Raw genomic sequence first — 12254 nt, forward strand, 5'->3', positions numbered from 1 at the left:
AAGCTTATTTCCACTACAACATTTCAACGGATTTGAACCCAGGTACATTCACGAAGATCAGATCTCTAGAACGTCCGGATCGTGTTAATATAATCAGGCTCTCTATAAGACGTGGTCCGTACCGTCGGACATCGGGGGACAGAATAAACACCAGGACGAGAACAAGCAAGACCCGAGGCCGACCGACCTACGTATAGAAACACATGCACACGCAAACATAATGTCAATAGAAGTATGCCGCGACCATTATCTTCCGGCTATATCAACAGGATGCGACTATAAACACGGTTTGCAAGCATCCCAAGTCCATCATTAAAGTGTCTAAGCTTATCCGTAAGCTACCGTTCCGCAATCAAATGTATTTCGCCAACTTGAGGAAAATCATAACCAGAAAACCGGCAACTCCGACAACACCGATTACCAGAGCCTATAATCAATTAGCATCATGTAGGAAATTAAATCAAAAGTATAGTGAGCACGCACCTTCGAGTAGAAGGCGAGCTCGTGCTGGAGGCGATCTTTCTCTAGAAGAGCTAGGTAGGCGCTAAGAATTTCACCATTCATCTTGAGCAGCCTCCCGAAATTTGCGATGTGTTCAGCGAATATACATTCCAAGCGCACCGAGTCTTGGTCGATATGTAAAAGTTGCAATTGTCGTACTGCTAGAGCAAGCGCCGCAATGTAAGCTTGGTTGGCGACGAGCGATCCTAGCTTCTGGTCGATCTCAGTGACCTTCGCCTTGATTGCAATAATCTCCTTGGCAGTCTCCTCGAGCCCTTTGCCTTGTTCCTTGACCGAACGGGCCACATCCAGGATCATTTGCTGGAGGGTCTGGCCGATGTGGTCGACGGAATCTTCAATTGGCTCTAGCTCCTCGCGGAAAATAGCTGCCAGTTCATCGCGTGACTAAAGTCCAATCAGGAGATGAATCAACTGAGTAAGTCTAACCTGAGATCCTAGAAATAAAGCGCCTCATCGAGCCTTGAGTCTTCGTAGTACCCCACTGAGTAATGCTCTCCGCCAAAGCGCGCACACGCTAGCATCCCCTGACACCAAACACACAGAAGTATAAGGCCGGGTACACGTGTCGACAGTAAAACACCGAAGACCCGTCAGTAAGGCGTCATCGACAATACACAGACAAACCATCCCTCTGGGGTGTGATGGAAGGCTGGGCTACCCCCAATTCGGGTGCTCAAGACTATACTTCGAGACCCAACCCAGTCAAACAATACTCACTTTAGCATTGAAGACGAGGATGGCCGATAAATATTACCTCCCCAGGCTATCGCGACACTGAATGGCAGCTACCCCCAGCCAAAGTAGGCGGGTTGGCCTGTAGGGGCCAGTAGCCACACATGCCTCAGCACGAGAGACCTGAAGGGAGACCCCCATCTTTGGTTGTCCAGACACCATTTTACAGTATCTCGAAGTGATAAAAGGCAAAGAAAAGAAAATAGAGAAAAGCAAAGGAGGGGAGGGAAAATAAAGTAAATAAAAGGAAAACAGGCTTGAACAAGGACTTACATAGATCGCCGTCTCTTGAGGAGGGAACGAACCCGGCACAAATTGAGACATCCTTAAATTCAGTTAGAAAAAGGAGCCAAGTGTGATAAAATTCCTTGAGATGTAGACTAACCTTGGAAGCGAGAGGTTGAAGTATCTTTCTGTGGTGTTGAAAGTGGCTCGAGGTTTTGTGGTGGTAGGTTCGAGATGGACTGAAAATCGGTGGGAGAACAGATTTATTTATAATCTGAGAGTGAAGTTTTTGAATCACCCAATTCTCACCGCCAGGCAGAATTGAAATCAATTAGCCCAGGCAGGTTCGATGGTTAAGGCCTGCCCTGTGTTGATTTTTGGTGTATAAGTGGGACTGATTATTCGATCTCCAGGGACAACACGCCCTTTTTGCATTGATTTCAGCCAATTACCTTGCAATCACTGCACTTTTAAGGACGTACCTTCTACATCCATGGATATGAGTTGATACCCCTTAATTAGGAGGGGAAAATCACATGGTACCTTAGGTATTTTTAGGTAAAGGTGATGTTGCCTGAACCACCACTGCTGAATCAGACCAATCAAGAATAGAAGAAATATATACCTTGAAAATACTCCCTCCCCTTGGATTGCTACCTTTGATTCTTCGCTTCTAAGTAGTTTAATAAGTAAAAATAAGTAAAGGAAGGTACGTCAACTTCCTACCATTGTTGTTTTCTCTAATCTGTCTTCCCGGTAACGCGTGATATTATATTTAAACCCCAAAATTTCCGCTTCTTGTACTTCATATCCAAATATTTCATCACCAGTCGAGTACTTCACCATATTTCTAGTTCATTCACCGTTGGACTGCTTTCGTCTCCTAGATTCTCCAACCCAAGGCACCAAAAGGTTAGTTTTTTTGTTCTTGTTTATTTCCCCTTCAAGCCATTCATCGAGGTACTAAACACCGATCCTATAGGAGAGGGCTTCAGGTATTAACTTCTTCGTGAATCTTTCCGTTCGTTTTCATCAGTTCCTCGGAATCCTTACTACATTAACAACACGTACACCCAACACAATATATCTCTAATCGTCATGATAACATAAGAATCAACGTGATTGGAATATATCTAAGATACAACCTAAGCCAAACGGAAAACATACCTTTGCAATTCTACTTCCATCGTCACGGTAGGTCGTTCGTACATTACACATAGTAGCCACGGCCGGACCCAACTAACTCAAAATATTAGATGTCTATTCCATCAGATCAAGCCCAGTCCACGAGTGCGAACAACGACAACTCCAATTACCTCGACGGATGGGCCCAATATTACGGTAGACACTACCCTGCCCCCCACGAACTTCCCCAACAGTCTAGCCAAAGCGCCCACGAGCTGCCAATCACCCGCCCCATCGCCCGCGAGGCCCTGGAGCAACGATGGAGAGGCGGATTCGGCGGCCAAAGCGTAGGCACTATAGTAAGTCCCCCAGCACCCCATCCAAACCCATCAACTAACCCAACCCAGGCCCCGCCCCAGCCTCCAGCACCACACAACCGCGTAAGCCCCAGCGAAGTAATCGAGCGCGTGAAATCCCGCCTCCTAAAAGAACAAGCCGCCGAAGCGGACCTAGCCTCCGCGATCCCGCAAAACATAGGCACGATCAAGAAAGAACTGCGCGCCAGCATAACGCAATACGACAAAGACTACCGCGCGCTCGACGACAAGCTAAGCACCAGTTTCCACGCCGTAGTCCAGTCTGTCGAAGACATCCGGTACCGCTTCGACGACATCGAGCGTCGACACGACGCCAAGTTCGAGAAGATGGAGGAGCGGCATAATGCTACGATTGAGAAGTTGGCTGAGAAGCATGATGCTGAGCTTAAGGTTTATCGCGATAGGGAGGTGGGTTACTATGATAAGGTCAAGATGTACGAGGTCCAGGCCGCGACGTATCGGGCTGAGGCAAAGGTATGTTGGATAATCTTTCGATGGTAGATGTGTTTATGTGGACTAACGAACTACAGGCTATGTACATTGGCGTCGTCTTTGTGGCGCTCATTGCTGCTGGTCTGGGATATGCTCTGCGAGGCATTTGAGCGGCGCTTATTGGAGTTCCTTTGGACAAAGCCAAGAGAGACCATTGAGTTCTATAGGTTCCAGTTGGCAGGATACTAAGGTTATATTCTCAAGATCCCGTTTCGTCGATGTCGATAACTGCAAATGGTCTCTGATTCTCTTCGTCTAGTATACCGTGGTAGATAGGGGTAACATGAGTAACTTGGCCCAATCGAGTTTAGGTCCATAGCGGGTGAATAGTACCTTCTTCCGGATTAACTGAAGTGATTCGTAACAGATTACGATGCGAACGCCAACCCACGATCCGATAATATTAAACCTCTGGAGGTGTTGAATATTGGCGAGGCCAACACCCAGATAATGAGTCAGGGCATGATGGACATATGTGCTTGTTTCTAGACACTTTACTGTTTTCATGCCAATAATTAACAGCCGCCGATATGTGACTCGGACTCGAAATAGCTTCACCGACGCCGTTTTAAAACGACGACGTAGCTTTCGAATAATGGCATGATTTCCAGCTAGCGCAATGAGTATATATTTCCTTGCTACGCCCCGGCAAAAAGATGCATAGCGTTGTGAGATATAATACCAGAACCTTAGAACATAAGTAATAATAAGCCAGTCAGGAACCATGACTTCAAATTCGAGACCAATCACAGAGGAGTTAACTCTCCCCCGCCAAATCTGCGCTCGACGTTATTGTGAAGAACTCAGTGTCCCCGACAGAAGGATGTGCGCTAGGCACCGGGAAGAAAACCGACGACAGCAGATGGTGAGGTACCACAGGAAGAAGTGGAATGGTCTTTGTGTCAGATGTCCGGAGCCATCTATACCAGGCAAGAGGATGTGTAAGAAGCACGGAGATACGCATAGAATCAGAAAACTTGTGGACTCGCGATGCAACCGCGAGATGGGGCTTTGCGGCTGTGGTAATGAACTTACCCCAGGGGAGAGGAGGTGCGTGAATTGCAAGCGTAGCACCGCGCCAGCATTGGCCACAGCCATGATAGTGAGGGCCGCAATAAAAGCCGCAAAAGAGGCTATGGATCTCAACGACGCCATGCCTTTTAGTGGCAGTAGCGATTGCAACTTCGAATCTCCATTTACACTCTTTACTCCGCCTAATTCTAATGATGATATGGCAAACATGTCACAACAACCATATATGCCATTCCAAAACACCACCGGAGTTGTGCCTCTACCCAATACTTCATACGAATTGAACGAACTAGGCAGTGATTGGCTACAGGGGATGGATATGCTATTTCAAGATACTACTGGGGTCATACCTCTACCTGTCACTTCATACGATTTTAATGAAAACAGTGACTGGATGCAGGGAATGGACGTGTCATTTCAAAATACCACCGGGGTCGCACCTGTTAATTCATACGATTTCAATGGAGAAAGCGGTAACTGGATCCAAGGGATTGACACAGCATTCGAAGATACCATTGGGGCCATACCCGCAGCCGATACTTCATATGAGCCTAATGAAGAAATCAGTAACTGGATACAGGGGTTGGATATGCCATCCCAAGATGGCATCGGAGTTGTACCACCACCCGATTATTCATACGAATCCAACGGAGTAAGTAATGACGGTGACTGGATACAGGGGACAGGCGCGTCATTTCAAGATACTACCGGGATCGTAACTCAACCCGCCACTTCATACCAATTTAACGAAGAAAACTGTGACTGGCCACAAGACATGGAGACGGCGTTTCTAGATACACTTCCTGGTCCATACGAATTCGACCAAGACAATAACTGGCTGGAGACGATTGATCCGTCACTCCTCTTCAAGTGAGGCAAATTACATAATCTGGACGGGAGACAATAATATTGTTACGACCCAACAATAAGGTTTTTTCTTAAATCGCCCAACCTCCGGGTTTTAGATACGCTTCGCGGATCAATTCAGCCCGGAAACAATATCCGGCGGAGTTTAGCTGGGTGGCATATCTGTTATAATTTAGGTATCTCCAAGAAAAAAGGAAAAAGGGGGAAACAGGAAAAAAAAAACTAGATTTCATGTTCATAGAATTGCGTTATTACTTACGTATAAATAAAAAACAACAAAAAAACGGCATCTATTGTTGCCCAAACAAACACATTATCGTGATATTTCCAGTGTCTAAGAGTAGCCAATCATGTCTTAAGTGCTGTCCCATTATAGTAAAAGATAATATGTAGTCCACCAAAGGTGGGTAACCCAAGCTTTGATTGGCTGGCTTATAGCTACACCCGCCCCCCTATTCCCATCTAGCCGACCAATCACACGATCCCAAAGCATAATCAAACGACACAGCTTTATTGTTCAGTTATTTATATACTATGGGGTATGACCACGAGAGAGTAAGAAATATACACATACTCAATCTTTTGAGACCCAGGTTGGGTCATTAATCAATACACCTTCCTATCCTTGCCACTCAAATTCTGTCTCCAGAGGCAAATCACGCTCTTACTCTCGCACCACAGCTTAACCTGGTACGGATTAATCTCCCCGTCATACCCAACCCCACTCAATGCTCCGGCATTTAACCACGCCGCCAAGTCCTCCAGCACGATGGGATCGTAGAGTAGCATTTTCTCATGCCACGACGGATTTGCCGGGTCACGCGACCGTGGTGCCGCCTTGACCGCCCGCGTGATATGTCGAAACAATGCTTCCTGCTCCTGTTGCTGGTCCGTACCTGTCCCTGTCGTCATGTCGGCGTCTTCCGATAAGAGAGATAGGTCTACTGGCGGTGGTGAGGAAAATATCCGATCCATGTCCGGTGAGGACGCCCTCGATGATGGCGACGATGATATCGCTTCATCTAAATCAGAGTCCGCGATCTCGACGAGCCTCGCGGTGTTTTTTCTTTGGCGAGCACGAGGTTTCTTTGAGCTGGCTTCTTTTAGAGCTGTAGTTTTTGCTGTCGTGGGAGGTTCCGTAGCGACTGAATTCTTTCTTGGACGTCCGCGTCGTTTCGGGGCGTTTTCCGGTTGCGTAGTAGTAGAGGTAGCGGCGGCGGATGATTGCTTCCGCTTAGGTGCGGTCATGCTTGATGAAGTAGATATGGACCTTGATTGGATCATTGGAGCTCCAGAATTCTGACTCATCCAGCACTGGTCGAGGAGTGATATCATGGCCTGACGTTTCTTTACCGGCTTAAATCCGTAAGATGCAATCCGCGCCGCAAGTTGTGAATCATTGAGCAACTCAAAGTCCGGTCGCAAGCCCCCTCCGCCTTCCGCACACTGGTTAGATTCACTGGGTCCTTGACCGTCAGTTTCGGGGAGTGGAGCGTTCGGGTCGGATTGAGATTGCAAGAAATGGGAATTCTGCTGCGGAACTCCAGTCGATAATTCATCAACCTCCGATGACTTCAGAATGTCGTTGATATCAACAAATTCAGTAGACGAGCATTCCCGCCGTTCAGCACGTCGCGATAATGATGGTACATTCTCAACTACCTCAACGTCGTCCATTTTCATCAATTCACCATCGGTATCTCTTGCGCCAGCATGCCAAAGTCCCTGACTATCCGATTCGGCAAAGGGATCGGAATCGACCTGGTTTGAAGCTTGTATTGCTAACTGAAGATCCCTAAGAGTAGTTGGTGACTCTTCTCTAACCAACTGGCTCGATGTCCCGAAAACGAAGTCTTGATTCGAGGATTGTTTCAACGCTGAATTTGGAGATAAGAGGATTGGATTGTCCGCCGTACCGGACTTCTTTTTGCGCTTCGGTTTCTTAGGGGCTTTGGATTCTCCGGCCTTCTCCTTTTTCTGGGTCATAAGGACTGTTTGATGTTCAACAAGAGCTTTGACAGTACCGTCCGAATCGAAATAACCCAGCAAAGACTCCTTGGAGGTGGGCCCTGCGAGATCCAGGTCGGGACCGATCGATGGCATATAAGGCGCGGTTGCCAATTCTGTAATTGTCCTAGCCTTCTTCTTCGTATTAACTACTTTGGACGGTGAGGTTTCTCGAGAGCGTTGTTTAAGATCATTGCTCGTAGATACGAGCTCGATTAATTTGTGCTTTTTTAAAACATCTAATTGCGGCGGGTCTAATGGAGGAAATGAAGGGACATCTTTGTAACCGTATTGACCATGAAGAGTGTGAAATACATCCTGTGACTTCGTTTCCTTCTCGATTGATAAAGGCAATTCTCGATTGTCGGATTGAGGTTCAGCAAAAGGGATATTCGCGGGTGGCGGCGTCCAACTATCCCTTCGTTTAGAAGCAAGCTCCGAAGAGGCAAAGCTGCTGGCAGCCTGCTCATTAAACCTATCGCCCGTTGTCCCATTGTCTAATATCCCGTCCGCCGGTTTCGCAGCATCTTGCTTGGTGGCAAAATGTTTAGAAACGGTCCCCGTCTTCCCCTTAGCTTTTCCCTTAGAGGCCGCCTTCGCAGCACGCACTTTTGGTATTGGTGGCTGTTCACTCTTAGATGTTGACTCCTTGCTTTTGAACTTCTGCCACGGCTTTTCTCCCGGCGATGACTCGATTAAAATAGGCGTCTCTGCCGGTATGCTGGTAATTTCGGGCGTGGGTGTTTTCCTCTTTCGACCTATATCGGAATTAGGTTTCCGGGGTGGAGAATTGGTGAGTTGTTCGGTTTCTATGTCAATCTCGGGAGCATCCCTCAATAGGCATGCAGCACTTTTGAACGTCGTGTGTACGTTGTTGGGGATCGGTGCGGCATGGTTTCCACTTCGTAAAGGTGGTCTTTTAGGACTAATAGGGAATAATTCGTTGAGAGGAGGTATATTCGGCGATGACGACATAGTATAGGAATGAAACCTCGCTGGCCCCGCGGGGGACGATAGGAAAACATCGGCGGTAGACATACTAAGTCGTAGTCGTAGGGTAATAGATTTGCGCCAAGCGCAACTTAGGACGTTGCTGGCCGACAGGGTAATAGATAACTTGATCGCAACATACGATCTATTCTCTGTACATTATACACGTCGTAGATGGAAAATTTACGTACAATTGAAATGAATAGGATTCAGCGCAGAGCGACGATGTTTATGTTTTGTTGAAAATTGATGATGTTACACGTCTTTGTACTTAGATGGTACCGTTGGCGGGTTTGGCCAATCATAATGCGACAAATTAATGCCAAGACTAGACCCTTAAATGTCAGTCGCCACGAACCTAACCCGAGAGCACCTGACTTTTCCATCACGTGACTGATACCCGAGCAAGAAGCCCCACCGCCCACCAAACAACAATTTTCTCTTTTCGAGGGGTCAAAAATTCCGAGCTAACTCATTTATTTCCTTTCAACCACGAAACATCGACCCCGTTGCGACCACTTCCCCGACTACCATTACCACCACAAAACCTATTACGACCACTACAGTCGATCAGTCGCAAAGATGGAGAACGACAAGGGAGAGATCGTGGACCTGTAAGAATTCTCCTTTTTACCATGCCTACCGCATTTTGCAGTTTTACTAACCCGAACTTTCTCGTTCAGTTACGTCCCCCGAAAGTGCAGCGCCACCAACCGTATCATCAAGGCCAAGGACCACGCTTCCGTCCAGATCTCAATTGCCAAGGTTGACGAGACCGGCCGACAAATCCAGGGAGAGAACCATGTCTACGCCCTCTGCGGTTTCGTGCGAGCGATGGGTGAGAGCGACGACGCTCTAAACAGACTAGCCCAGCGGGATGGCCTCCTCAAGAGCGTCTGGAGCGCCGTGCGATAAATTCCTTCACATCAAATGGATGGTTAGTTCTCGTATCCCGCCTCGATCAATGCGAACATCCCTAACATTTATGGATAGGTTCTGGTGTTTACGGGGGATTCATGACTGTACAGTCGGCATGGGATTGCTTTTGATACTGCATCTAGCCGGTTAGATAACCGCCGCATCCGAGTCTCGGAACGAAATAAGAACGAATTCCCTTTCGCAGCATGAACCTTTTTTTTTCATTTTAGTAATGTGCGATCTCATCTCGTCCGGCTAGCGAAGTCTTCTCGCGTCCACCTCCGAGTGATTCCATGGGCGAGGATTCTGGGGCTACCGCGATAGCCTCCGTGCCGAAGATTAAAAATGGCCTTGAAAAAGCTGTGATGCTCAAGATGTTCATTATGGCACAGATACGGGTCAAACATGTTTTATTCCCAATACCCTACGAATAAATTCAACCACTCCCGTCGTAATAGTGAATTACGTAGCCATACTTGCAACAACACAGGGGCCGTCTTTGAGTGACAAAAATTGATCTTAAGTATACAGGCTAACTTCTTATCACCAGCTCATCATTACTCTTTAGGAAAGGAGGGCCCACGCAAACCAAGTTTCTGATTTACATGTGAGAATATTGCGTGAGAGACAATCATACGAATATCATTCCCTGCCACTTCTTACATCAAAGAGCATATTAGCTTCCTATCTACCTGCCGTATAGTCCTTGGGCTAAATATTAAAAATCTGAAACATGACCTTTTCTCAGGATCGATACCATATCGTGAAACAAAAACAATAAGACCAGTGAGATAATAAGGTTTGCCGAATCTGGAAAGTAATTAGTCATCATCTATATAGGTACCACCTAAGGCAAGAAGGTATTGCTCCCGACCCGCGGCGTAACACCCGCCTCCCCGACCGGAGTCTTAACGGCGAACAGGAGCCGCAGGTGGGGCTATCGGTCCGGATGGTCTCGGCAGTTCGGTCAGCGACCACAGCTTCGCCAGGCTACACATCCCCCATCCCCCCCCTCCAAAAAATTAATACCGAAGGAAATTATAAGGATGGAATTCGTAAGGTAGGAAATATTAACGCAACTTTAAGAAATGCGAATGACTACCAACTCTAAGTCATTACGAGCAGCAAGCTCGCAGAATCAACTATCTCAACTCAACAACCTAATTCAGTACTTTGTCCATATCTTGTAGGCACAATTTAGGCAGCTTCCTCCTCATCCTGATCATCGCTTCCCTCGTCGACGGTATGATCCCGGCCCCCGTCCTTTTTCTTGCCCCTATTCTTATTGTCCCTCTCTCCCGCCTCAACCCACGCGTAGTAATTATCAGTCCAATCGTCGACCCAATGCTCACCTGCCCCAAGAGGAATTCTTTAATGGACTTCGCGGTAGCAGAATACTCAGCCTCGTTGAAAGGCGGGCGCTGACCCGGGTCTCGAGCCAAGACCTCATAAGCTTCGATGAGCAACTTGACGAGTCGAACGAACACCGCCGAGTCGACTTGTCACGTCCAGTTCATGGAGAGCCGCAGTTTCTTGACGAAAGCGACGACACCGTGTGCCTTCAACTCGGCTATGATTTCGGGGTTGGCGGCGGTGATGAACATATCGGCGAGTTCTTGGTCGACGGCGTGACGTGACTCGGTATTGGGCGCTTTGCCCGGTGGGATGATGCCGGCGCCCTCGAGGGCCTTCTTTACATTGATGTCTCTGCGCCTGCCACCTAGTATCCAGGGACCGCGCGAATGAATCATACCCGCGCGGGGGAGGAAGGCGACGAGTTTAGACTAGCGTCCTGGCATGGCGACGAGCTGATACGTCGAAGCTAATATCCGTAGATGAATAAGAGAAAAGGTTCCTGATGTAGCTGGTGCTATTTGCCTGTGTAGATATGGTGGTAGTATTTTTCCTCAATGTGGAATAGGGGTTGTTTGATTGAAGAAGCAGAGAATTGTAGATGTTTCTGACAGGAGAGGACCGTTACGGAGCACTAAAGTTCTGGAGATGTATAGCAACACAGTTATAAAAAGCGAGGTGGAGCCTGGTGGGAATTACTACACCGTATGGCAGGAGCGTCTAATCGTACTTCCTTGACACCAGACCGCACGCGCCAGCTCAAGTTTGCAAATACTCAATCCAAGTAACTACCTTTATGAACTATGCTCTAACAGCTCTGCATGATCCCTTATCAGAAGTGGCTACTCACCTCCTAACCCACACAGTTAATGTGCAAGGGGCCTGATAGAAAGCCAGTGGTGAATTGAGCATGTTCAATATCGGTACTCTAGGTTACCTAAGTAGAGAGCGGTACATCGTAGGAAGTTTTAGGAGATTCCCCTATCGCCGCAAGGGACTCCTATTGCCGACATGAAGACAAAGTAGCTCTTCAGACAAAGAGATTATTGATGCATGTATAAAGTAATCCCTGTAGCAACTACCTGCGCTCTCTTTGTGCATGTTCAACCCCCCCCTCCCCCCACATGGTTAGTCTTATGATAGGTATATAATGACAAATAAATACTATGTCTCTAACGATTGAAGAGACACTTGGTCAAGTGGTTAGATACTATGTATGAGCTAAGCCTTGTTAAAGGCTCTGGGTTCGATCCCCAGGTTGCGCGCTACTCCTTTCCGGCTGGAGCTGAAAAAGATGGTGGACAACTGTTTAACCCTTGATACTTCGGCGTCTTACCTTGTGCGGTACTCCAAACCATCAGTTGTCCGCTTTATGAGGGTCCTGGGGGTATTAAGCTCTGATTCTTCAATTTCCATTCTTTTTTTTTTTTTTTTTAATCTTTTACATGTTCGTCCTACCTCTTACTCACTTTTATCACACTCGAAGTTTGCCACTGATATTTTTGAGGTGCCTATTGCATATGGTATAGGTCACCCAACCTTGCACGAAACGATATGAATTTTCATATACATTATTTCGATTATCCATAATATTGATGCTACGTATCTTGAACG

The 12254-nt window shown here is 47.2% G+C and overlaps 6 protein-coding genes across 6 annotated transcripts; 3 read left to right on the top strand and 3 right to left on the bottom strand.

Annotated features, from left to right (window-relative positions):
* Positions 1-352: 352 nt before the first annotated feature.
* F4822DRAFT_434116 (uncharacterized protein) lies at positions 353-1578 on the bottom strand (the record flags this gene model as incomplete). Its single annotated transcript, XM_051461949.1, has 3 exons — positions 353-427; positions 484-906; positions 1528-1578. 3 exons carry the CDS (start codon positions 1576-1578, stop codon positions 353-355), a joined length of 549 nt encoding a protein of 182 aa, XP_051309950.1.
* A 1157-nt stretch (positions 1579-2735) lies between these two features.
* On the top strand, positions 2736-3583 carry F4822DRAFT_434117 (uncharacterized protein; the record flags this gene model as incomplete). The annotated part of the gene is made up of 3 exons (XM_051461950.1): positions 2736-2963; positions 3012-3455; positions 3512-3583. 3 exons carry the CDS (start codon positions 2736-2738, stop codon positions 3581-3583), a joined length of 744 nt encoding a protein of 247 aa, XP_051309951.1.
* A 614-nt stretch (positions 3584-4197) lies between these two features.
* Positions 4198-5477, top strand: F4822DRAFT_440314 (uncharacterized protein; the record flags this gene model as incomplete). The annotated part of the gene is made up of 1 exon (XM_051462737.1): positions 4198-5477. One exon carries the CDS (start codon positions 4198-4200, stop codon positions 5377-5379), a length of 1182 nt encoding a protein of 393 aa, XP_051309952.1. The 3' UTR covers positions 5380-5477.
* Positions 5478-5632: 155 nt separating this feature from the next.
* F4822DRAFT_418926 (uncharacterized protein) lies at positions 5633-8626 on the bottom strand. Its single transcript, XM_051459572.1, has one exon. It carries the CDS (start codon positions 8415-8417, stop codon positions 5979-5981), a length of 2439 nt encoding a protein of 812 aa, XP_051309953.1. The 5' UTR covers positions 8418-8626; the 3' UTR covers positions 5633-5978.
* Positions 8627-8951: 325 nt separating this feature from the next.
* Positions 8952-9284, top strand: F4822DRAFT_438785 (ribosomal protein S21e; the record flags this gene model as incomplete). The annotated part of the gene is made up of 2 exons (XM_051462561.1): positions 8952-8983; positions 9053-9284. 2 exons carry the CDS (start codon positions 8952-8954, stop codon positions 9282-9284), a joined length of 264 nt encoding a protein of 87 aa, XP_051309954.1.
* Positions 9285-10607: 1323 nt separating this feature from the next.
* Positions 10608-11062, bottom strand: F4822DRAFT_418929 (uncharacterized protein). Its single transcript, XM_051459573.1, has one exon. It carries the CDS (start codon positions 11036-11038, stop codon positions 10790-10792), a length of 249 nt encoding a protein of 82 aa, XP_051309955.1. The 5' UTR covers positions 11039-11062; the 3' UTR covers positions 10608-10789.
* Positions 11063-12254: the final 1192 nt, after the last annotated feature.

The sequence above is a fragment of the Hypoxylon trugodes genome (genome assembly GCF_022578975.1).
Source record: "Hypoxylon trugodes strain CBS 135444 unplaced genomic scaffold F4822scaffold_10, whole genome shotgun sequence".
NCBI classification, from domain to species: Eukaryota; Fungi; Ascomycota; class Sordariomycetes; order Xylariales; family Hypoxylaceae; genus Hypoxylon; species Hypoxylon trugodes.

What these genes read in the sequence shown, in the direction of transcription:
- F4822DRAFT_418929 (XM_051459573.1), bottom strand. Translation starts at nt 11,038, where the DNA reads ATGATTCATTCGCGCGGTCCCTGGATACTAGGTGGCAGGCGCAGAGAC.
- F4822DRAFT_418926 (XM_051459572.1), bottom strand. Translation starts at nt 8,417, where the DNA reads ATGTCTACCGCCGATGTTTTCCTATCGTCCCCCGCGGGGCCAGCGAGG.